At 36.6% G+C, this 26,755-nt stretch overlaps 1 protein-coding gene across 1 annotated transcript; it reads left to right on the top strand.

Moving 5' to 3' along the window:
- Positions 1–1,241: 1,241 nt before the first annotated feature.
- Positions 1,242–23,725, top strand: RUNDC3B (RUN domain containing 3B; the record flags this gene model as incomplete). The annotated part of the gene is made up of 6 exons (XM_010182817.1): positions 1,242–1,322; positions 2,689–2,857; positions 8,086–8,243; positions 21,823–21,969; positions 22,337–22,452; positions 23,273–23,725. Coding segments are annotated over 6 exons (817 nt in total), but the record flags the coding sequence as incomplete, so codon positions are not given.
- Positions 23,726–26,755: the final 3,030 nt, after the last annotated feature.

The following is a 26,755-nucleotide window of genomic DNA, read 5'->3' on the forward strand; positions in this document are numbered from 1 at the left end:
GTATCCAGAGTAATGACTGGTTCTTGAAGGCATTTAAGTATTTGTCAATGCAACTTTTAAGAACCTAGAAATTTTCTGGGCAAAACAGGAACATAGTCCTACAGGAGCATTTTTATTGTGCAACATACAATTAACAGCATTGCGGTTTGAATGGCTGAGAAGCTGTAGCCACTCTTTGCATGTTGTAGTTGAGATTTTTTTTTTTTCAGTTAAAACAGTTGAATGTTGACTGGCTTATCTATGTGGAACTGTAAATAAGACTTTGGGGTGGAGATGAGGGAACCCAGGTGAGACGAGAATATGAATATTTTATCCCTCCCCACCTCCCCACGAATGTAGAATTATGTATCCATTTAAAGTAATTGTGGTTTTGCAGGTGTGTTTTTTGTTGTTTTCTTTGCTTTTGTTTTCTTAGGGGAAAAAAAAGCCCCCTTCAGATGTACTTCCCAAATACCACTTGTGTGAATGATTTGTCAAAAATGGCACTTTGCAATTAAGTTAGCAAAAGCTATATCTTACTAGAATCTCTTTTGTGATAACAGAGATAGGAGGAGTGAGGAATGTGAGCCTTGTGGAAGCATTATTACTTTTGTTACTTCTGTGATAATTAAACATAATTCAAATACAGTCTTTTATATCCAGTGCAAAAATAATGCAGTGTATATGAGAGCTTTATAAAGCTACAGCCATTTAAGAACATGTTCTGATTCATTAGCATTCCTCATCTTCCTGCAGCCCAACACCAGAAAGTATCTGAAAGGAGAGTCTGAAATATTTTTGAGAACTGATTTTTGACTTAAAGTAAGTAGGATGGCTACATAAGCACTCTGCAAACACTTTAAAGGAGCTTAAATATAGAAGATTCCAAGCTTATCTGTAGCTCTTTTGTTTCTTTTGCTTCTGCTAACTTTCCTTTTCCTGTTATTCCCTTTCAATCTGTCTGTATTTTCAGAATAAAAGTAAATATTTTAAAATTGAGGTTTATAGCACTTGCCCTGATCTGTTTCCTGTTTATGTGGAATTTCTGTTTGTTGGGGCTTTCTTTGTCCTATAATATGCTTAGTGACTTTCATTTAATATTAAAGTTAGCTGAACTGAGTAGGATTTCAGTGTTAAATGCTTTAGGCCTTTCTTAGTACCAAAAACTTAAGAAAAATAAAATTTCACATTGGTAAGATTCAATTATCACTGTCATTTAACTTTCTTGTTATAATCTTATGATTGTTTCTCTGTTTTATCAGTTTTTGTCTGAAGGGTGAGGGGTTGGATGGCAGCTTTCCAGCTGTCATAGATTATACACCGTACTTGAAGTTTACCCAAAGGTACTGTTTGTATTTACACTGTAAATTTTATTTCATTGGCAAAATGTTACTTCATACTGGGCCTCTTACTTTTCATTTCACATTCAAAATAATATCCATATCTAAATACAAACCTGTTCACTTAGCTACCTTGCTCTTTCAAACTGGTGGAATTTTTACACAACTCATCAGAATCAGTCACACTAACTTTGTTTACTTGGTTTAGAATAAAGCAATTTCCTTTGAAGATCACCAAACCAAGCTGCCTTTTTTCTTGAGCCTTTCTGTGTAACGATAATCTTAACAGTAGTTATTCTGTAAATAAAAATTATATATGCTCTGGTAATTGGTAAGGTATGACAGATAAGCAGTATAAGCAGTTAGTATATAATAGAAAATTGTGACCAATTGCATATATAATCTGACCTTCCAGCTGCCTCTTGCTCCTCTGATAAGCCATTTGATTGATAATAGAAAGAATTATCATTATCTAACAGTTCAGATAGCAATTCAGCATCTTCAAAAAACGTGGAAATGACTGGGATGTGTTTTATTGTTAGGTTTGCCAAAATGAAGAAAGCAGCAGTTAGTTAGGAGTCTTGCAGATGTAAAACTGAACATTAAACATCCTAGTTATTCTCTTGAAGTTCTTAATAGCTTAAATGTTAATGACAAATTGCGTGGTTCAGTTAAAGCAGAATTTGCATTATGGCAGGATCATGGGGTTGCAGGATTCGCTATTTAAAAAAACTAGTAAATGCTGTTAATGTAGTGGAGAGCATAGTTGTAAGAGAAGATTTCAAATGGACATTAGGAAAATTAAAATTTTTGTCGTTGAGACAGATGTCTACATTTTCTGGTATACATGGATTCTGGATGATATGGAGATGTTTTAACAATGAATCTGTGTACTATGTAGGGGAGATGCTTATGTCCTGTGAAATAACAGGCACATGGTCTTTGCTATAATTGTAACTATAAATTGTAATTTAAATTTATTGTGATTTAACATAATAACAAACACTTTTTTATTTTTCTTTGCTCTTAGAAACAAATACAATTTATTTTCAGATACTATTCTTTGCCCTGTATTTGTGAAGGAAAGATTAACTTACTACTTCCTTAGATAGCGTAATGGAATGCATTGTCCACATACAGTTGTCTGACTTGCCTAAGACAACTTGATTAAGACCACAAGCAAATCTTTGCCCATTCTTTAGGTGGCTATACAAATAAAAGCTTGGTGATCTATTCTATGCCAACATATAGATTCTTTTTGGTTTAGAAAGCTTTAGAGATCTTTAGGAACTGTGGTGCTTTAATTTCAAGGGGGATTTGCATTTTAACAAACAGCTTTTCACTTGGCTAATGACTTATGATCCTTCAGTTCTGACAGCATCAGCAGTGATGAAGAGGAGCTAAGAACACTGGGCAGTAGTGGCAGTGAAGGCAGTACTCCAGAGAACATTGGTCCTCCTTTTATCACGGACGAAAACAGTTGGTACAACAAATGCAAAAGGGTAGAACAGAAGTACCGGCTTGCATTGGAACAGAAGGTAAAAGATCAGTTTTGTGTGGGGATGATGAAGCCAAAGCTCGTCACCAGCCAACCGATGACATAGCCATTTAAGTAAAGGTAGAAAAATATATTCAATACTATTGAACTTCGTGTAAGTGGTCTTAAATTTTGTGATCCTCGGAGTATCATTGCTCATTGGTTTTGAGGGAAAAGAGGGTTGGAGAGGAGGGAAAGATAATAATAATTTGGAGATCAGATTTCAAAATCTAATGCAAAAGCTTTGGCTCCCTTTTCTAATGTCACAGTCATAAGCAGTGTATCTCTGAAGCTGGTTGCAAGCTTGAAGTGAACAGGACTGTCCACATGATTTGCCTCTTCCTTAGCGGCCATAGAATTTTATTGATGTAGGTAGACTGCCAGTTGAAGGCTTTTATGATTATAGTGATGTTAAACTTTAACATTTAGTCTTACATTAAACAAAAATTATCAGCAAAGTAATCCATTTAGGAATGAAAAGCAAAACTATCTTCTCAGTGATACTGAGATGGGTTTTTAGAAAATACATAGTTTTAAGACCTGCTTCAAGATAGAATGAGAAAGGACAAACAGTATTTGTATTTGATTTTAATAATTTAGGTGGCATATTGAATGTTACAGAAACCAAAGGTAGGTTCTCCCTCTACCACCCAAAACACTGTAAGTTAAAGGTGAAGTGAAATATATGTCCAAACTTTTTAGTGTTTTATTATTTTTAATATTATATTTAGTTTAGTATTTTTAAAAGCAAAGTGCTTGTCAGATTTTCAGAGCAGCATATTACAACTACAGAGACAACATTGCATATTAGCTAGTGCTAGAGAAGGGGGAAGACTGTCCAATGATAGGACAAGGAGCAATGGGTGCAAGCTGTAGCATAGGAGGCTCAAGCTGAACATGAGGAAAAACTTTTTTACTCTAAGGGTTACAGAGCACTGGACCAGGCTGCCCAGAGAGGTTGTGGAGTCTCCTCCTCTGGAGACATTCAAAACCCGTCTGGACGCATTGCTGTGTGACCTGGTCTAGGTGATCCTGCTCTGGCAGGGAGGTTGGACTGGATGATCTTTCAAGGTCCCTTCCAACTCCTAATATTCTGTGATTCTGTGTGACTGTTCATAGACACTGAAAAAATAGTGCACAGAAAAAGAAAACAGGGGTCAGGAAAAATGGGAGACAAATAAAAGACAAATGTTCCATGTTTTTAAAGAACTTTATTAGTATTTTTAGGATTTTTTTTTTTTCCCCCTCATTTCAGAATTTGATTTTGGTGAAATTCTCAACAACTACATGAAAGGCTGTAACTACATAAGGGTGCTTGGAGGTGTAACTAGTACCCTTAGTTTAGAGCATTAGGATCACAAGATTATCTCTCTGCCTTTCTATTTTTTACTGTACTGAGAATAAATTTTTTTTTAAAAAAAGAAACAAAGACAAAACAAAAAACCCCCCAACACAACCAAACAAACAAGCAAAAACAAAAACCAAACAACCAATGAACCAACCAACAAAAAAACCAAAAAGAAACCCCACAACCAAGAGAGGCAGATGGGATCTAGAACGGATCTTCTGCCAGTTGGGACTCAGTACCTTAACTGTCACCCAGGTCCTGGTACCAACTCAGTAACATATATATTTAAATTCTAAGAACAATTGTTGGCATGGTTTTGGCCTGGGACAACTAGCACTCTCCCAGTTTATTTGAAGTCATGGTTTGTGAATTAGTGTTTGTCAGTGATTGTTCCAAACCAAAATGTGCCATTCAAAAGGAATCTCTTCCAGTACATAAACAGAATAAAAACCTTTCCCTCTCCACCCCAGCAGTCCTTGAAGTGCAGGAACGTATTCAAGACAGCATTTCATCCTTGTGTCCAGATTAAAATGTAGGATTGGTTTGACCTCCACTCTTTCTGCACATCCTTCCCCACCCACCCACTGACCCTTGAAGACTGTAAAATATTTTGGAGTTTAATTAGGAAAATGCCATCAGCTCTGGAGAAACATTGAAGTGAACAAAATACGTAGATGTTTATTTTGCTCGATGCATCTAGGTGGCTCATTTGCGAGACTACCTCAACAAAGCTGTGACAGACATCTACAGAAACAATATTGAGACATGGTGTCCAAATCCACTAGCCAGAATCACGAGGTAGCTTTACATCTACAACAGCACCAGGATCTTTAGTGACTGTAGCAGCAAATGAAGGTTTTGGTTTATTCATGAGTCTTAAGATCCAGAAACCTTGTATTCCGTGGGAAGTTGTTTGCTGATCTCATACTGAGTATTTCAGATTTTTGAGCATTACTATTTTAGTGAGTCATATTATTCCTTGTAGCCTTCTTTTAATGAACTGCCAGCTTCTATAGTCAACTAATGTAGGGGTGAATTCAAGTCAGTTTTATGGTAACTCTGAAAACTTTGGTGCATTTGATACAATTTTCAAAATTATAGCTACTTTGTCAGCTGTTGACACTTCCCTTATTGTCCTCCTTTAGAATGCCTGCTTGACAATTGCAGCAGCAAAATAACTTTTTTATTCCCACAGACAGAAAATTTTTCATTGTCTAATTTTTATGTGGGATGTGCCTGCCAAATTTTTACTTAATTCAATTCAACTGTACTCCATGTATTCTGTGACCATTAAGAGGTTAGATGGACTGGAATAGAGCTCCTTTCCTGAGTGTTTCTCTCCTTCTTTTGGGACCTTTTGCATGGCAGTAAGTTGCAGCAACAATTGGGTTGCACACAGTGCAGTAGGTACCAGTTAATTGGAGACAGAATGTTTTCTTTCAAACAAAGGGGCTTTCTGACATTCTGTGTGTTGGAAAACTGGACGTTTGTGACAACACCAAGTTAAAAAATAATGGGTTTTTAGTAACTGATTTAGTGAGTCTGGTAGATCCTTCTTTTGCTCTATTGTCATTCACTTGGCACAAGCAATGATGAATTCCTTTTGTGCTTCCTAAGTATGTGTACTGCAGTCACTAATAGCACGGGTGAATGATGTTTACCAGGGTCACAATATGACAAGCGATTGGATTTCAGCTAAGATAAGGGTATCTGTATCTTCTGAGCTGTTTGAATGGTGGGATAGGGTCAGGTACTATTTTAGCAAGGTAAATCCTAGCATTGCTTTATTGGATCAACAATGCTATGCTGGTTTAGACTTGGTTATCCTACTAGGCTATCTTGGATACTTGCCTAAAGTAGATCTGGAAGGAAGAATAAAAACAAAGCAAATATATATGAACTGGTTTTCCTCTGATAATTCCTTGGCCAATGCATACCAGCTCAAGAATTTCCTGAGGCTGATAAACTTTGTCTGTTTAGTAACCCATGATGGATGTCTCTTCCAAATATTTGTCAAATATCCCCTTGACCCCATGTTAATATTTAGCATCCAAACCACTTTTTTTGGCAAAGCATTTTGCGTATCTACCATCTGTTGTGTGAAAAGCCATCTCATTTTCTGTCTTTTGAGTCTAGCTCGTACTAGCTTCACTTCATGGTGCCTAGCTCTCATATTTAAAAAAATTATGAACAGTCGCTCCCTTCCTGCCCTCTCCAGGCCACTCTGGAAATACAATGAGTTTGTCTTTTCCAAGTTGTCTCTTGTCCAGATTAATGAATCATAGTTTACACATTTGTTACTTATGTGGAGGTTATTCCTTCCCTATTTTGGAATGGTGTAAACGCTTCACTTGTGTATAGTAACTCCTAAATTCTTTGTGTACTGTTCGTACTGGAGTTTTATATGCTTTCACTGGTGGGGTGATGCATCTCCGTGCCATTATAGATAGAGGTATTTCCTGTTCATAGTACTCTCTTTCTGATACTGATGTTCAGATCTAAAATCTTTTTGTAAAATGTTTGATGTTTCTGGGAGGCAGGAAATTTGTGTGTGTCCTAATGCATAATTTAGTATTTTTTCCTACATCTAGATAGTTTTCTGTGTTTTGATTTGTGCCCATTGCCTCTTTTCACTGGATATAACTGGGAAGAGTCTGACTCCACCCTCTTTACACTATCCTATTAAATATTGATACACATTGATATGATTCTCTTCCTCCCCCTCTTCCTGACCCCAAGCCCTGGACTGAGCAATCCCAGCTCTTTCTGCCTCCTCTCAAATGAGACATGCTCCAAACCCTTAATCATCTTTGTGGTGATGAATTATATTAGTAGCATTTTTCTGACCAGCTAAAGTGAAACCTGTTTTCTTACTCAGCAGGACTACAACTGTTCTGTGTCTATGAAAACCACCTTTTTATTATTAATATGGGCACCTATGAAAGAGTTATGCTCTTTCACAGGCTTAAAAAAATTATGCAATATAGACTTATTGTATCCAGTCTTAACTAAGAATTGCTAAGAAGTTACTAGCATCTGATATGCTGGGACTCTGCTTTAAGAAAAAAAAAGAAATAGCTGCTTATTAATGTAACCAGATGTGTAATTTGTGAACATACTGTGTGACCAGCCTGCTGTCACTGCTGCTGTTCAATACTCACATTGTGGATTTTAGTAAATGACAAAGTAGTTGGAGTGTGATTAGGACTGCCCCATATTTTTTATAGTATCAGTGGAAAAACAGTGACATAAATACACGTGCACATTTCAGTTGTACTTGTCCAATGTTACTAAAAGAAGTGACCTTCACCAGATGTCCTACGTTATGCTTTACTGTAGATGAATATTTATTTCAATAGCTTTCTTCTATGTCATTTTAATGTGCAATCTAGTATTGCAGTTTTCAGAGAAACTTGAAAGTTGGATTTTTTTAATGGTAATTCTGGATCCCTTTCATTAACTATACAGATCCATGTAGATACTTTCTACTCTTGTCCTTACATAATATTTATATTTAACATCCTGCATCTGTTAAGGCGTAGAGTTCTGATCTTTTTCTTGTACTAGTGACTGTTCCATGTTGTTCTTGAAAAATGAATTAGTGTTTCATGCTGGTGGCATGCCTGTCTTCTTGTTTCATCCGTTATTGTAGTCTTCCACATGAATATAAGCAAGTACATAATTTTCTTTATACCTGTTAGGAAACATCATATTAATCATAAGTCAATTTACTAGTCTGTTTAAAAATTAAAGAAAAAGAGAAACCTAAACCAAAACCAAAGTAGAACTGTATACTTCTTAAACTAGAAAACTGTGAACATATCTAATGAAAAGTGTTTTTATGTGTGTTCTTTAAGGCTTTTTAACACTTGTATTTCCAGGGCTACCTTGAGGAATTGGTACGACTTAGAGAAAACCAGCTATCTGAATCTGTCTCACAGAATAAACTGCTGTTACAAAGAATTGAGGACATGGATCTAGCCCACAAAATGGAGAAGGAACAGCTGGAATATATCATTGTGGAACTGCAAGACCAGTTGTAAGTTAGTATAATGGAGAAACATTGTTGGAATAGTATTACTTAATTGATTTAACTTATTTAACTATACAGTGCAAAGAACGTCTGGTCCTGTGGAAATAAGTAAAACTTCTTAAAGGAATTGATGTATATTAGCTTTTTTTTTTTCTGAGAAGTCTTATATGCAGAAATGGCTCTTCTGAAAACTGCAGTAGTGTAAGACTGAATAATTCTGAGATTTATTTCTTTTTTTAGATCTGAAATAGCTTACAATAATCTTGGTTAAATTTTTAACACATTTTTAGAAAATTTTCTTTATTGCTTCCAGCTTTTAAGACTACCCTTAAAAATATTGGAAGCAGCTTCCTTTTGAATGCTATTTTTAAAATGCTAGGCAGGAGAGGATAAAGAAATATTTATTTTCTTTATATAGATTCTGTTTCATTTGCATGGGGCTCAGTCACAGTCGAAGTTCATTTGATATTCCTAAAAGTACTCAAACTGATGAAATACTTTGCTATTCACCCTTTCTTGAGTGCAAGGCAAAATGCTAAAACAACAGGAAAAGGCTTAATTTTTTATCAACATATGTGACTCCCAATATGATAAATTTTTGAGTCTCTTATGATCTTTACATAGTTTATCCTCCCAGCCCTTTTTGTTGGATAGGGAGGTGCTGCCATTTTGCAGGGACACTGGTACCGTTTAAAGGCCCAGATAGGTGGAAGACTCAGTGTGTGGTGATAAATTGCTGTGAGACTTCTGTGAGACTGATCTTCAGTAATTTTGTGTTCTATTCTGTTCATAACAAATAGAAGTTAAATTATTTTACCTTGCATCTGGAGTAATCTGTATGTGTCTGAGCCCTGAAGTAAAATAGAAGTCATCTGTGGCTCTTGAAGCAATCCAGGATGAAGGGAATGTAAAGATGGCTTTGGGGCACTTTGGCTCCTTCTGGCTAATGTATCACAGAGACAACACCCGGAAAGGTCTTTTCTGTGCAGTAAAAAGTACTTCTAGCTTGTAAACAAAGTTGTTGGTTTGGTTTTTTTTCCTTCCACTCTCTGTCTTGGGATAGATCATTTTATTGCCGGTGCTTGAAGTGGATTTTATGAAAATCCTCAGGAATACAACATTTGCATTTTGTTTATGCTGATTTCAGAGTTAAAGAATAAAAATATGATTTTCTGAGTATCTTTTTTTTCTTTTTCTGATCACCTGTAGGCTTTTGAGAGATACCTGTTCTTGAGTTATCTTCTGAACTTAGTGATATAGCTCATGATTCACGTTACACTTCTTTGGCCTCCCTGGTTATTTGGCAGGGGCGAGGAGGGAAGGTGTGAGCTCATTTAAACCCACTCATATACTTGGAAATGTTGAATGTTCAGACCTGCTGTTAAGTTTTAGCTGAGCTATATGCAATTAGACTGTTTTTGAGATCTCAGTCTTTGGGGTTTGATTTTGTTTGCTGCCTTTCTTATGTAAAGGTTCAAACTGTGGAGTAGTTTCTGTTGTATCTTGCCAGTGGGTTCTTGTATAGCTGTCTGAGACACTGCAGTCAGGAGCCTAGACTACACTGAGTATTTGGAAAGAGAGGAATAATTTAGCATTGTTATTGCTGCGAGTTCAGATGAACTCTTCTTAAAGTGTGTAAGGAACTCATAGCTCCTTATTGGGTGAGGGAAAGGAAAAAGTATTCCTAGCAGGTTTCTGATGGTGAAAACATCCTTTAATCATTCTTTCATACTTGTTTTTTCCTTCTTTTTTATTCTTTTTTTGTTGTTGTTATTCCGACCAAGGGTGACCTGGCAGCAGAATATGTCATCACTAACGTGTCTGTAATGAGGCATGAGTGTTGGCCAATTACTTTTTATGGTCCACCCGTTTTAGAATGGTGTTTATGTAACTCCAAATCTTAGTTTAGCCCCTACCATTAGTAGCATTTTGAAGTAGTGAATGTATGCTGTACTCTTTTTGAAATTCTTTTCCAGCAGCTAAAAGCAGGTTTGGGATCGTAATTCCGACCGAAGCATATTATATTACTGTTTGTAAAACACTTTGAGATCTGATTTAGGATCGTTTGCTGTGTAATGGAAACTATTATGAATAAACATTCTATATTTTCTTTTTAATGATGATTTTCTATTCCACTGGCTGTTGTTGTTAAGGTAGCAAGTTTTACCACTTCAGATTTCTGTTTAGTAAGTGTTTGTTGATGTTTTCAAAATGGTATTTCACAGGCATGCAAGTCAAAATGTTTTACATATATTCTCAATTAATTTGGGCAGAATCCGAGTCTAGGTCTTGGTCTGTCCCCTCTCTGTGGTGGTGTCCCCACACCTATGCACAACCCCCGCCCCCCCCCAACCCCCCCCCCAAAAAAAAAAAGGGAGGGGGTAGAGAAGAGAGATCTGACTCCTTTGGTTGTTACTGTTGCAGATTTAGAAACCAGGTGACACCAGTGATCAACAAGGCCTTCAGGTTATAAATCAGATTACCTACAGAGAAACCTATTTAATAAGACAGTTTGCTGTAAAACATGGAAAAAAGTATGGAGATAGGAGATTAGAGAAACTCAGAAGTAATTTTTGGTTTACAGCTGCTATGCAAAACTTAATGTTCTACAATTTTCAGTATTCTTAATGTTGTCTCACATGCTAGAGTATCCAAACTACAATGAACAACACAAATTTTCAGTTTAGTTAAAAGCCATTTCATAGATCTTATGAATACCAATATCTGAAAAACAGTGAAGCTGAAATTTTATCAAATTAGTTATTCACAGAAGAATAACATTTTTTTGTGTCTCTCAACTTAATTGGATTTCTTAGTAATATGCCCACCCATTGAGAGTTGAACATCTCCCTTTGCTGGCAGTGTCTGATGGCAACTCGGCACTGCTATGGACCACCACACAGTCAGACACGTTTAAACTAATGCACAGCGGATCAAGAAGGTTGAGACTAGATGTTAGGAAACACTTCTGTAGCAAGAGGGTGGTCAAACACTGGAACAGGCTTTCTAGAGAGGTGAACGATACCCCAAGCCTGTTAGTGTTCATTGCCCTTAATAATAGTACTCTAAGTTTTGATCAGCCCTGAAGTGGTCAGGCGGCTGGAGTAGGTGATCCTTTTAAGTTCCTTCCAACTGGGACTGTTCTGTTGTGTTCTAAGAACAACTTCCTCTTTCACCACACTTCCAGCATCTTTAGGTGAAGCGGTTGCCTAGTGGTAAGTGTCAATTGTAATAATGATGAGGCATACTCTGACTTTCATTTGCTTTTTTCAGGAACGTTTGCCATCACTGAGATGCATTTTTGCCTGGGACTTGTTGTAGTTAAACAGTAGAGAACAGTGCTTTTGGCTCCACTGCTATAGAAGTAGCATATTTTTACAGTGAGAGTGGGACAGTTCTTAAGGTCAAGGGAATGACTGGGCAAAATCTGGAACTGTTTGCTCACAGCATTCCTAAATTAAAACTTTATCTCAGCATAAACAGGATTTTCCCCCTTAGTCTTTCTTTTGGCTTGCACAGTACCTGTGTCTAAGGCAAACTCTGCTGATCTTTGTCACTTTAAAGTTCAGATTCTGCATCTGAAATGGATATTTATATATATTAAATATTGATGGACAAGAGGGATTCCAGCAATTTCCTGAATAGTGACTCATCTCCTGCATAGTGACTCACACTGCTGTTATAAATGCTAATCACTTTAACAAAAAATATTTTTAAATGAAGTGGTAAGGAAAAAGAAAAGCACTGTATGCAAAGGTAGAAAAAAAAACCACCTCAAAATGCTTTAGGTTTTTTTTCTTCTGCTGTGGTTTTTGTTGAAATTACAATAATGATTTGCATCATATTACCAACATGGGTTTCCTCCTAAGGTATTTTTCAGGTTTTCAAGCTAGTGTGCCTGGTATAAGGTAGTACAGCCCCTTGTCCCAACTGGTGCAGTATTTTTCTTTTTTTTTTTTTTTTTTTTTTTTTTTAATTTATCACATGTACTGAAAATGTATTTCTTAGATTTGGTGGCTATGCTGTGTTTTATACTGCTCTGATTTTAATTCTGGTCTTCTTATATCTCTATCTTGTTCTGGTGTTATGTGGAGGAACATGTGGAGGGGAAGGAAGGTCAAGAAACTCTTACATGTTTGGAGTTCTATCTTTGGTTATGGCACAGATAAGATTCAGATTAAATTGTAGGGCCACTCATATCTTACATTGTAATAAGCTCGTCTTTAAGAAATTTTTGTATGTTTTAGCAAATCTTAAAGCTAGATCTATTTAATTTATCTGGCTGTTACTTCAGAATTGGTCAGTCTTTTCAAAGCCCAAACAGTGCTTGTGCTCCGTTTTTAACATTTTAAAATAGCTGTCTGATAGATCCAGCAGTACTGCAGTGCCTGTCTGGAGAATACACCTATCTCTGACCATTTAGTTACAATCCTGAGAGACTGTTTGCATCAGTGACACTTTGAATTACAGTAAACGTTCTCTGTGTGTTTCCACTCCTGAATCGTACACAACCCGTCACTTTTGCTTCACTGTTTTCCAGGCATGGACTGTTGGAGTACACAGCTGTCCACACACCTATTCTTCCCTGATAGCTCTGCACTGAGCTCATGCTCATGCATCTGGTCTTTCAGAGGAGTCCATCGGCTCTTTCTCAGCAGCACCTGAGCCACAATAGCTCTGTGAGAGCAGCAATAGCTCTGTGAGAGCAGCAAGCCAGAGTAAATTCATAGGTGGTAAAGCCCAGATTCCTTTCCAAAGATTGATCATCCACCATTTGGTTAAAAAACTGGCTTATGGAAACAGTATTTGTGATTTTCCTTGCTTTGTCAAGATCCTGTTTATAAATGCTCTAGAGCCTTCAGCGTGCTGCCATGAGTATTCTGCCCTAGAGCAGGCAAGGGAGGGTCATGGGCAAAGGCAGAAAGTTGTAGAGGATGGAGGCTGTAACTGTGCTGGCAGGGACAAAGCAGAGAAAAGCTTGTCCGAGGAAACAGTAGGGTATGAGCAAAGGCTTTGAAATTTGCCCTGTGTTTTGTGTCTCCTTGTGAGTAAGACTTTTAAGCGTAGGTTGCCTGGCTTCGTAATCCTTGCTCAAAAGCTAAGCCATATGGAGAAACAGGAAAGCTGGATCACTTTTTCAGCACTCTTACCTTCATTTCCACATAGTCCTCTTGTAAGATTTTTTTTTTTAAAGAAACTGAATTCCTCAGCTGCATAAGTACAGTAAATCCAATTTGTTGTAGCTGCTTTATTTTCTCAGTAAAGGACTTTACTGTTTGATCTTCTTGGGAAATTTCTTTCCTAGAATGTCAAAACTGAGAACGCTAATCTTTCTTTCCTTTTAAAGCTTTCATGGATCCTTGCTAGCAAACCATAATTCACATTAGCCACGCTTTTTTGTAATGCGTCCTGTATGTCCTGTCTCCCACAAGTTTGCAGCAGCAGTTTTAAATCCTCAGTATTGCGGTCTGGCAAAGATTTTTACATGCCAGCTGTTTTCCCTTCCCATTTCTCCATTTCTACTGTTTGTATGGCTTTTTTGTTTGGGTTTTCCCCCCCCTTCTGCTTGGATCAGATTTTCATCCTGCATTTTTCTTGTTCTGCAATTGCTGTAGACTTTGAAGCTCTGTCCTACTGTTTGCATAGTTTGGTAGTTGTATTAATTCTCATTCAGCTAGCAGGAAGAACTTACATTACTCATGGCTTGCAGCCTCTTTTTTTCTTTTGCCCCCTCCCTCCCCTTTTTTTAAACACTAAAACAGTCTTCTGTCCTTCAAAGTTAGTCAAAATTCCCATAGTCACTTTTTTGGAATTAGAAACATGGCGTTCTGAAGGAGCTGATGTGTTTGTTTTGGCAAATACTTGTCTATGTAGAAGCCCTATCTTACACTTACAATGTTGGAGATCTCTGCTTAAACTCTTTATGTTTTAATATATGAGTGGAAGTTTAAATATAGTCATTCTGTCAACCCAAACTTTACCCAACCATTTTGCAGTTGATACTGCTGTTTTTATTGAATCCAATGGAAGCATGTTAAAATGGAAAAAAAGTTAAGACCACTTGTTTTGAAATTTTCCTGTTCCGTTCTGAAGGAAGATCTTGTTTTGGTTTTGTTTGGTTGGGGTTTTTTCCCCCCCTGTCTTCCACCCCTATGGACACATTCTTTTAAAAGGAGTTCAGCTGTAGCCAGATGATTTATGTTTATATGATTGACATGGAAAAAAAAAATCCTTGAATGACAAACTCTGAGAGGATATTCACTAAAGGCAAATCTGATAATCTGTCAAAGAAGCTGTGAGCTAAGACGCCTCCATCTTTCAGCAGAAAGGATCTGATAGTTGAAGTACTGAATTAAAAGCTGCTCCTTACTTTTTTAATAGTTTGGTTGCTAGTCAAGTTCAGTATTTTTCTTTTTTCAGTCAAGACCTGCTGTCTGAGGAAATTGGTTGTGTTGTGCCTGTTATCCTCCTCCAAAGGAATCAGGCCTGGGTATTTGTCCGAGGACATGAATAGTGTCAGATGCTGCAGCAGTATTTTAATGAGCACGCACAACGTTAACATGTTGTAGTGCATTTTGATCCATTCTGGATATCTTTATTCTGAAATAAAGTCTCCACTGTCGTTAGACTAGAACTCAAGAGTCAAGCTGCCGGTATTTCTGCCAATATAAGCTTATTCAAGTTACTCCAAAGGTCAAGGAGATCAAAGACTGTATAAAAGTGATAACAATAATTCTGTTACTGGAGGATATATTTCAAGATGTCTCTGAGATAATAAAGGAGGACAAAAAGGTCCCTGAAGAAGCTTCAAGGGGATCTGTTCTGTGGCACAACTTGTACTGTGGCTGTTGCACATGAAGATCTGTTGGCCAGTCTGAAAGAGTAAGAAAACGTGGTGTGGTAGGACATGCCTGCTTTTTTTCACTGCAGTGGCTGCCATTAGAAAGTCCGCTGGGATCTAACTGCTCTGGCATCTAATTTGGGGAATACTGTGTCTGTGCACAGGGCACAAACCTGAGAGAGGTGATATATTGCAGCATCAAAATCTCCTGGTAAGTAACTCATTTTCATACCTGCTGATCTAATTTCTCAAAGTCCAATGACATACCAGTCCAGACAGATCACTGTCTTGCTACAGTACTGACAATTTGAGAGTTCCCTTTTATTTTAGAGTTGCTCTTACAGATTTTAGTTGTATTCATGTATGCTATCAATTTGAGTTTGCATTCCATATTTCCTGTCCTAAATAAAGGTTTTTAAAGCGTGTTCTTTCTTATTCAAATGTTTTTATTTTTTTTTAAGCTTTTATTTTCACTTTTACTTTTCACTACTCAGGTAGTTCTTGAACTGGAGCACTCCTCTGATATAATTCCCTTTCTTAGGGAATTAGTCTGTTTGGTTTATTTCCTGTCTTCATCTGCTGGTAGGAGGGCAAATTGCCAACTGGACTGGCATTTTCTGGATTTGGAGAAATTAAACTTGCAGGTAAGAAATTACTGGTTTTTCATAGGCATAATTGGAAACAGAACTGAATTTTAGTTTATGTAACAAAAAATCTGTGTAAATGGGTCTTTCAGAATAGCCTTCCAATGGCATGAATCTGGATTTGATCAAGGGGAAGTTGGAAATCCAATCTAGCTGAAATGAGACAGAAATTTTCTGTGGCTACCAAGATAAGGCTTTTCTGTATTTGCTTGGACTAAGCTCGATATTAATTTTTATTTACTTATTTATTATTACATTCCCAGAGGTAATATAGTTACAGTATAGTAAGTGACCAAATATAATAATCTTTTTATATCATTTCCATTTTGCGCACAGGATCTCCACGTACAGGCTGTCTTTTGTCCCCATCCCACGCTATGAGCAAGAGAATCAAGGGAGGTCACATTTTCAAGATGCACAAGTCTTGGATGTGTTAATTCAAAGGAGTAATTTCTTATCCTTTTGAGAGACAGCTGATGCCAAAAGCAATGGTAGTGCAAACAGAACTATTTGTGGAGTTCCTTATGATTTTTTTTTTATTTTTAAAGAGCTTCTTTAAAAAAAATTAAAATTTACTATTTCAGTGATCCATTTTCAGAGTGGCTCCTGCGTGATTCTACTGGAACAACAGAAAAGGCAACATACTGTGGAGAAGGGGTGAAAATGTGTAGTAATTTGTCAACATTGCATTTTGTAATTATATGTGTACTATACATCATGATATTCTGCTTGTGCTTAATAAATAATCTCAGAAATAATAAATCATTAAATAAACATCTCAAAATAATAAAAGTTGAGGAAATCAGCAAGTAAATATTCTGGAGAGTACCCAACAAAGGCAAGGCCAGTGAACACTAGTTCAGAAGGAGGTTTATTGGAAGTCTTCGCTTTCCTCACTTTTCCCTACTTCTTAAATACACAATTAAAGGACTGAAAGTCAAAAATATGCAGAGAGGTTTCTGGCAATAGCTGTATAAACCTGATGTTAATACTCTGGCTGTTGCTGTCATTCTTGAATAAAATTAAGTAAATTTACAGACCCAGAGGGAACGTGTGTATCTGCACTTCAAGGAGAAACTTATTCCTAACTTGGGAGTACTTAGTATTGATTAGTTAATGACTCATCAGTATCCTTTTGTAACAGGCAGGAATTCATTAGCAGCATGTTTTTACTGAATACTTTTCTTTGTTTTCTAAGAGGAGCTTAATTTAAATAGCAGTTCCTGATGTAGAGAACAAAAACATACAAATGTAAGCCAAATATTTGTTGGTTTTTAATGATGTAGTCTAATATAAAGATGATGTTCTCATCTCTTTTGTTCCTTGTTTTTCCTAACAAGTTATTAGTTGCAATAGTATTTTGAATTTGTATGGAGTTTTTTTGTTTAAATGTCTAAAAAAACAACTACAATTTAAATGTCAGAACTTAAACAGGGTATCCTGAGCTAATATGGTGAGACTGTATATTATACTTCTTTTCTATATGTGCATTATAGAAAATCTATGCCGTAAAGTAATACAAAGGATATTTGATCATTTTAAAAACAATTTTTTGAAAATACATTCTGTCTCCAGCATCACCAATGCCTCTCTCCTGTAATAAATCCCAACAGGTATTTTCCTGGGTTTGCCTCACTTACCACTTTTCAGTATGAAAATAGCAATTCAGCAATTACTTCCAAAAGAACTAGAAAAACTCTCTCTCTGCCTGCCATTTCTTCAGTATTTCTTGATTTTTGTATTTTTTTTTAGTACTTTAAACATGATATGAAGTTACCTTATAAAAATATTTGTTGAGGTGAGGACTGCTCAGGGCACAAATGATGAGAGCAGGAGAAAATTATTTTTTTTCTGCAGATCACAAGAGACCTTCTGCTACTTTTTGCCAAATTGATTATAAAGAGATGGAAGTGATTGTAGGTAGAAAAGATATCAGTTAGCAGGTGGGAGGAAAAAGTTCACAGACTTTTTAAGACAACCAGTAATTTTTTTCTGCCTATTTTAGGTGATGTACCATAAATGAGTTTAATCCTTCTGCTCTTATAATAGATTCTTACATATTCTCCCTGCTCTACACAAAACTTTCTGCGCTCCACAGTCTCATTGTGTTAGTCCAGGATACCCCATTCAGCCACATCTCACACGCTGACTTTCCTTCATTCAAAAAATAATCATAGTCTCTTAAGATCCCTGGTATTCTCCAAGTAGCAAATATCTTCCTGAGACTTTTTACATTTAGAAGCCATTGTTTTTATCTTCTTTTTGGCTTTCAAGTTTTCTATTTCCAGTCTGAAGAAAAGCAGTTAACAGCTTGTTGTGTATGCTCAATTGCTTGGTTTCACCCAAACTTGATTGTATCTCTTTTTAATGTTTCTCCATAGCAAACCCTTTTGTCTCTTATTTTCCCTTTTCAGAATACCTTTACTTTTACTTCTGTATTAAATGGCATAGCTTACTCTCTGCAAACCTTATCTTGTATCATCCTTAAGTCATCACAGCCACAAAACCAATAGAACAATACTTTATTGAATTTTATTTAAAAATAGAACTGCATAGTTGTGATCTTCAATGTTACTTTTATGATGTATTATGGATTTTGTTCCATCTAAGTTATGCTTTTAACTTATGAGGTAATATCCGTCATAAAATCTAGGCTTTGAGTCTTGGTCTCCAGGTGTTCAGGTCATTCTGGTTTTTGGTTGGAGTTTCTCACCAGCGGTTCATTCTTGGGAACTAAAGCAATAGAATAAAATCTGTTTGTGTATAAGCCGTGCCAGTTCAGTATGTTTTGCTACAGACCAGCATTTTATATAGAAGTTAATATATTACATTACCTTATTTTTATGTGAGTCTTTGGTAACACTTTTGAAATATTTCCCAGTCAAGGCCAAAGAGTTCAGTCTTTTTCAGAGTTTTTTCTGTCTGTGTAAATTACAGAAAATACTAATGTTACATTTTATTCTTGAACAGTTTGTGAAAGTTGTAAATTTCACGAATCTTCTTATTTGCTATTTGTTCCTCTCCAACAATTCTTCATTTCTTATTTTTGCTCTATGAAGACTTGAGCAAGAGTTTCTTTTGAAACTTTTATATGCCAAGCTTATTTTACTATGCTGGCTAAATAAGTTTTATTTATGCTAGCAGATAAATAAGTTTTAGCAGTAATAACTTCCGGGCACTTGTGATCATTGAGAAAATGCCCACTCCAGACTCTGGTGTGTCGCAGCCTGGAGGTGGCCAGCACTAGTGACAGTGTTTGCATTCTGAGGAACAAGGGTGCTGCTGTAGAAATAGTCTGCCTTGCATAAGATCAACTGTTATCTTTGAGAGCTCTTAACTTCTAGAAAGAGCTCCTCTTGTCTGACCAGGAGTGGGACAGCACTCAATACTCTTATGCAGCATTTTTTTTGTGTTTTGAAACTTTTATGCTTTTCTCATTAAAACTTGATCATATTTCCTTCCTTTTAAATTTCGTTTTACAGTAAACACTTTTGTCTTCTTTTCCTCTTTGAATATATATTAGAGCAGGATCATTTTTGCCTCCTGGTGATTAAGAGTTTGAGGATGGTGTATGCTCTGTAGATGTGGCACTTAGGGACATGCCTTAGTGGTGGAATTGGCAGTGTTAGGTTTACAGTTGGACTTCATGATCTTAAGAGTCTTTTCCATCCTAAACAATTCTGTGCTTCTGTGCAGCTTAGTACTTTGATTCTTAAACTAAGTCTGGTTAATATACATAAATTGACACTGCCTTTGTTTGTCTTGAGAGAATTGCTGTATGCAAACTGTGCCTTTAATAAGTCTTTGCTGCAGTGTAATCTCGTGATACTTTAAAAATGGCTGCAAGAGAGCAAACATCTAAATAATCTATAAGGCTGAAAAAATAGGTGGTAACTATTAGCACCTACTGTGAATACTTTGTCTAACTTCCTGTTGTCTGTGCTACTGTTTTGTATGTACGGAATACTGTGTTTGGACTGATTTTATATATTCAAAGTTACTTTTACATATTTTTAATGATTCAAAATAAAAACATACAATTTCTAAGAGGAGAGTAGTTACTTCTGTATCATACTTGCTGCCTGATTTTCTTCCTGAGCATGGCAGATTGGTTTAAGCAGTGATCTACTGGAACTGTCTTTTGATGTTGTTATGCTAAAATCCCTGGAGCAGTTTGGTTAGACTTTGTTTCAGAATTTCTTTGTCCACACAGAAATTTCAGGTTACTATAGCATATAGAAAATTTCAGGTTACTATAGCTTATAGATTTGTGAAAAAAGCCTCAATATATAAACCTACATAAAATGCCACGATTTCACTATTAGCGACCTGTCCGTAGATGTGTGGGTTTGTTGTCTTCACTCAGTGTGTTAATTTAATAATAACACTGCTGCTGAGTTGTGTGGTGATAAACACACATGGGAATCCACACGTATGTGTTATATGTGTATGAATTTGTATTTAGTAACTGTGTGCATAGTTGTTAATATAAACTGGGTCCTCTTACAAAACTGCTATGAAAGCACGCAAGAAGTTCTGAATAAGGAGGTGGTGCAGTGTAATTGGATAACCTCATAGGAACTTGCTGGGTCAGCGTTTCAGTTTCCTCAAATCAACAAGACCTGTTCGGTGTTTGATGTACCCCATGCGATTTGGAGAATTACATAGGGAATTGAATACCATAGAAGATATTTGAAATTATTGAGAGCTTTTTGTTATCAAAGTGGTTGTTCCTATAAACCTCTTAGGGAGGAGAGGGAGGGAGGAGATCTCAGGGTAGCAAAGTTGGTTGATGGCTTGCATGAATGCTGGGGGAATTCATCATCTTGAGACAAGTTTCTTGAAAAAGTTTTGTTCGTTCTGGTCCTTCACCACCTTCTCTTGCAAAATTGCTGTGCCTCTGTCTCCTCTCAAGCTCGGCAGCTAAAAATTCCTTCCTGAACTCGCTATTGCCTTATCTTGTTTTGTGGGAAATTTTGGCTCTTTAGGTGGTGTTATGTGCTCTTACTGAGGTTCTTGACTAAACAGTTCAGATACCACCAGAATAAAAACTGCATTGTAAAAATAGACCTGTTGACAATACTATTTGTGAATTCGCATAAATGTACATGTACCATGAATATTTACTTGATTTGCCATGCAATTTGGTATTTCAGATAACAACGTGGCATTTGGCTTTGAACTCCAGATTAGATTCAGCATGGAGATGCGCAACGTTAGTGATTTGCTTCAGGCCCCAGGGAGTCAAACTTGTTGTAAAGCAGCATTTTATTATTGCCCAGAATTACGTAGGCTGGAGAATTTATGGGTTAACAAGCAATATGACTGTTGTTTCTAGAGTTATTCTGCAGAAGTATAAAGGGTAGGTTGGATGTGGCCTTGTACTACTGGAAAAAGCTGATCTTGCCCTGGAGCCTAGAGAACCACCATACTTCCCTTATTTCTGTATCACTTTTGGCAGATGATTTCTGATATTGCCATATTAGCTTCCTCATTTCCAGAATTTTAGAAAACTGGTCTGCTTCATGGCAATATGAGGCAAAACTAATTTGAACATGTAAGGTACTCAGTTAATATATTTTCTGTAATTTAAAAACATAAATTACTAGAAACTGTAAGGTGACAAAACCCAAAATAACTGTGTTATATTTTACCTGGAAGCATATAATGGAATTAACATGTTTGAGTTTTAGTTCATTCTGCTAAAGTATTGGAGCAGGGGGAGAGTTCAAACTGAAAAGAAAAGGAGGGGGGAGGCAGTGGGAGGAGACATCACGTTCCCATAGTTGGTTTGCTGAATAGTTGGCCTGGTTATTACCATCATGCTGGCAGAAAGAATCTTTAGAATGCAGTTGCTTCTGTATTGCTTTTGCAGAATGATTCTAATTTCAACTTTTTTTCTGTTCCTAAATACTTCTTAATTGGTTTTTAAGTTGCTTCCCCTAGGAAAAATGGACAGGTTAAGATGCTTTATGAATATTGCAATCTGTTGGTCAGTGGAAGCAGATTATCGGCTTGGTCAGGACTATTCTGTTTTTCTTTCTGTGCCGTAAGGAATTGCATTTAATAGACTGAGGTTTACTGCTTCTTGTATTCACAGGACTGTGCTAAAAAATAATGACTTGAGATCAAGACAAGAATTAACTACACACCTCACCAATCAGTGGCCTTCCCCAGGCGCTCTGGATGTCAATGCTGTTGCCTTGGACACTCTACTCTATCGAAAGCACAATCAACAGTGGGATGAGTAAGTTGAATATTTATTTAGATTCACCTCTGGAGGAACAGGGAAACTCAAAATTATACATTTCCCATAGTCCACTTTTAAATGTATTCTGTTAGAATTACCTGTTACGATATACAAAGATGAGCTGTCAGAAAAAATCAGTTTCACTTACCATAAAAATTTCCTTCCTTTGAATTAATTAAAAAAAAAGAAACTATTGCTTTGGGAAAAAAATAGTGTTTTAGGAAACAAACAAAAAAATAGAGTGTTTGAGAGAAGAATTATTTACTGCCTAGGGTTTTTTTTTTGAGGAAACTTTTTAAGGAGAATTGAAGATATCTAGTTAGGTCTTTAAATGTGTTGCTATTATATATTCCTTGCCTTGCAGGAAAAGTTTTCAAAGTCTGGACCAGCTTTCAGCAGAAGTTAGTCTCTCTCAGTCCTCTCTGGATCCAGGTCACTCACAAGATGGAAAGCAGGATGGAATGAACTTGTTAAATGAAGGTACAGAGCCAGACTAATGGCTTCCTTTTCTTTTGTTCTTCATAGCTCTGATGTTTGGTCCCTGTGAGGTGAATTTTCAGTATGAACAAAATATGGGTTGAACAGCATATTTTTTCCTTGGTATGCAAATTGCTTCAGTTTCCCTAAGGACTATACTTCATATAAGCTTGGACTTACGAAGATGCACCTCCTCCCTTCCCCCCAGTAATTATGAGACTCTATGCTGTATTTAAATCTAAGCTTCAATTATGTTGCACATCTTCCTTCTCCATCACAGAACCAGGGACAGCTCAGCTACAAGGAGGATCTTCTATCAGCTTTCTGCTATAACTAACTCAAATCTTTTGTTTCTTAAAATAAAGATTAAAGGCACTGGATTTGCAGCTACCACTGTCATTCTTACATCTCGCATTCAACATTTATCTGTGGAGATGCAGCCTGACATTGTTTCTCTTAAAATCGAAAGAGGAACATTGTATGAACCATGCAAGTATAGAAATGCAATACAGACACAGCTCCCTCCTTTCAAAATCTGTGTGCTTATCAAAGTGTAGCTGCTCCATCTTGTGGGCAGTTATGAAAAGCAGAAAATTGCTAGAAGACTTCTGAAATAGTATTTTCGGTATAGAGAAGAAGTTGCTATAAAAATCCTTTTTGTATCTCATCAATTGTTAACTTTAAATAGACAACGATACAGAGCCTTAATAGTTCGTAACTGTAGTTCACACTGGTTTTAAAGTATCAAGAATGTAAAATTTAGATTTTTTTTTTTTGTTAATACGTAAAAAGTCATAATCTAAATTCTTGTTTTTCTCAACAGGGAAGGAAGACACTCCATCATTGCTTGGTCTTTGTGGCTCTCTTACTTCAGTAGCAAGCTACAAATCTCTCACAAGTCTGAAATCAAGTGAATATCTTGCAAGTCCCACAACAGAGATGACAAGTCCAGGCTTAACACCATCTTGAGATACACACAAGAAGGAAGAGCTTTGTGTTGTATGCATTTGGGTTATGTTCCATAAAATGACCTGCAATGAAGACTGCTAGTTCTAAGATAAAAAATAAGCTACTTTAATTTTTCTTCTCATGGTTATCTATTTAATTCATAAATTCTGTCAGTTTTCATTCAAACTTTTTTTCCCCCCTGAGGACTTTTCAGATTTTCTGTTTTAGTCTCATTTAAAGCTCTTGGTCAGGTACAGGACATATAATCTGATGCTTATGGCTGATATTTAAATGAAACAATTGGAAATCAGTCTCCTCCTTAACTGCCATGACCTTTGTTTCTCCTTGCAATGGCCTGGCCCTACTCTAGCCACGGTGCTTCTCTGCAGTGCTTTAAATATCTATCAACTCTTGCAGAACAGGCAGGGAATCCTTCAAGCCAGTCTTTGTAGGCAAATAAATATTTTACCTAAAAATCCAGCTTTTCATCTGTGTATGTTGCTTAGGACCTCAAATAGCATATTTAAGCTATCAGCAGCTCTTCTCAAGTTGACTCGACGTTAGATTTTGCATTGCTGTTTGTGTCATGGCACTTAGATATCTGAATACCACTGAAGAACCACACTGAAACACTCTTACTAATTCTTGAAGTTGCATGTGAATGACAAATGTAAGTTGATCATCGAAATCAAGCATCCTTAGCAATTTGTAAATGTTGAGGAAATTCACTAAATGCTTTTGAGTGACCTAAGTTGCAGATAATCAAACATTATACCTTGGTTTACTGGCCTTGCTGGAAAGATGGGGGCTAAGGATGGTGGGGTTAGCACCTTGGGAAGTTTGGATTTTGTATTTATTGGCAAGATCCCAAGGAGAGTGAAAAAGGGGAAACAAAGACAATGTAATGACAGAATTCTCATTTTAAAGATTTTTCTCATTCCTGTAGTAGTGCAATAGGTATTTTTCTTGATCAGGTAATACGGCAGAACTTATGTAAGTCAGTTTTCTCAAATTACTTTCCATTGATTTAAATTACTGATAGAAAATAAAAGGAAACATTTTTTAAATGAAACTAACTTTCCAGATTACCCTACAGTTTCAAAGTTTGCAAATTAATTTTTGAATTGCAAACTATATTCTTAATTCTTTGTAAGATACAATGGATCCTTTATCTATGAATTTTGCTAATCAAGGTAATGCTTCTCTGTACGATCAGTAACTTTTTAAACAAAACTTAAATGCATGTAAGTACATTGTATTTATAACTGCTAGGGAAAATGCTTTTTTGTGCCAAAGAAGTTTCATAAATTGTTTACATGAGTAGCTGCAATACAAGACAGATTTTTAATTACTGCTTACTCTTAGGTGTTTACAGTACATCACTACACTCTGTACGGTTTTCGTTGGTTTGCCTCTTGTTATGGTACCTTGGCACTACTACTACAATCTGGTCATCTTAGGCTGGGCTTGAAAGAAAGGATTCATTCTGATCTTCACTAAAACTCCAGGAAATGTTTCGCCTTTGTAAGTACGAGGCTCTGCACCTCTGGGACTCTGGAATCCACTGTTGGATTTAGCTGGAGGGGGTTCAAGATACAGCTCCTCAAGTTTCTGGCCCACAGTGCTGGAGGTCACTGCATCCATGGCAGGGTGAACAACTACTGATGCTATTTGAATGCAGATTTTTAAAGCAGCTTAGCAAAATGCACCAGACCTTGTCTTTCAAGCCCTCATGTACCCACACAGTTAATTTCTCTGTAATAAACTCTGACCATTAAATCCGTCCACACACTGTCAGAATATCATGTAACTTCATGTAACTTTTTTTTTATTTTTCTATCACATTAAGCACCTGTTCTCTCATGGCAGTTGAGTAACAGTATTAAATACTAATTTGTAAATTAGAGGTGCATTTTTACTACAAATACAGTGAAGGAATCTGGATTCCACGAGTTAACATTCTACATCAAGGTATGGTGATTTAATCGGTCTTGTTTGCTGTTGAACACTTCTACCACTGCATCAGTATTTCGGAGGGGTCTATAATCATGATCTTCAGTCATGTTCGCTGATGGCTCTTTTCTTGGAGCTACTGGTGTGAAATTCATGTCTCATTTAACTGATGTCTTTTATGTAGTCTGACACCGCTGTGAGTTTCTGGGTGTCACTTTGTGCATGGGAAATCAGTCATGTGTGTCTTTCTCAGTTCTAAACATTAATCATTTTTCCAAAAAAATTGAAAAGAATGCCAAAACTGTATGTTTTGTTGCCTTGACATTCCATAAATGTTGCATGTAAATTAAATGTTTTGTATCATCGCTAATTAAAAGGTGTCTCTGTTTTAATCATACAGGATACAATAAGACCAGACAGGAGACTGTTTTTGTTGCTGTATTTCATTCAATGTGGTTCAAAATCTGCTGTTACTACTTTATTTCTCTTGGGCCTTATTTTGAATTTCTAGTGTAAAATTACTTTGAAAAACCACAATGGGGGAACAGTGTCAAGTACCTTCTCTGGCAGTACCTCTTGCCTGCACCGTATGCTGTTACTTTGTACCTAATGTCCTTACAACTGGAGCGTTTTTCAGTGCGTAATGGATTTTCCCCAAGGCCAAACATGCTGGGATACCTTCTTCACAGTAGAAGAGGACGGAAGTCCATTTCGTGGGTGAAGCACAGCCAAAAGTTGGTGTCTTAATGACTTGACTACTGAGTTGCATTTTTACCAGCACACCCCCTTATTGAAATACACCAAAAAATAAATAAAATTAAACCACTTCATTAAAAATGCATGAAAGAAGGGATGTAGTGAGGGTAGTTAAAAATAAGGTAAAAAAAAGAAATCATACAGAGGAAGCTCTGATTGAGTAAGTGCAGTGCCTATGGGCAGGGGAGATGCTGCAGCTGCTCATACCACGTGTGCGCAGCACAGCACAGCAGGCAGTGGGTGCATCTGCAGTAGTGCCATAAATGTACTCTTGTCTTCAGATGGATACACTGGTTTATATGGAAGACTATTTTATAGTATGCACTTACACAAAATATACAGCTGCAAGAAACAAACATGCACAAAATTAAACTTGTATTAAGTGAGAATAAATAAGCCTTTATTAAATTAATTCTATATCAACCTCCTTATGGAGGAATAATCGTACAATTGGGAGACTAAAACATTTTCTAAATGTAATTTTAAATACCCAACAAAAATGTTTAGTCACACTGAAAATTAACGTGGTGGCAGTGGTTATTCATTGATCTGTCTGGCCTCAATTTTTCCCCTTTTTTATCACTGAAGAACACAGCACCACTTAAAAAAAATATATTCATTTCTTTTTTTCTCTCCCTAACTGCAAGAG

This window comes from Mesitornis unicolor, unplaced genomic scaffold (assembly GCF_000695765.1).
Source record: "Mesitornis unicolor isolate BGI_N332 unplaced genomic scaffold, ASM69576v1 scaffold15174, whole genome shotgun sequence".
Taxonomy (NCBI): domain Eukaryota; kingdom Metazoa; phylum Chordata; class Aves; order Mesitornithiformes; family Mesitornithidae; genus Mesitornis; species Mesitornis unicolor.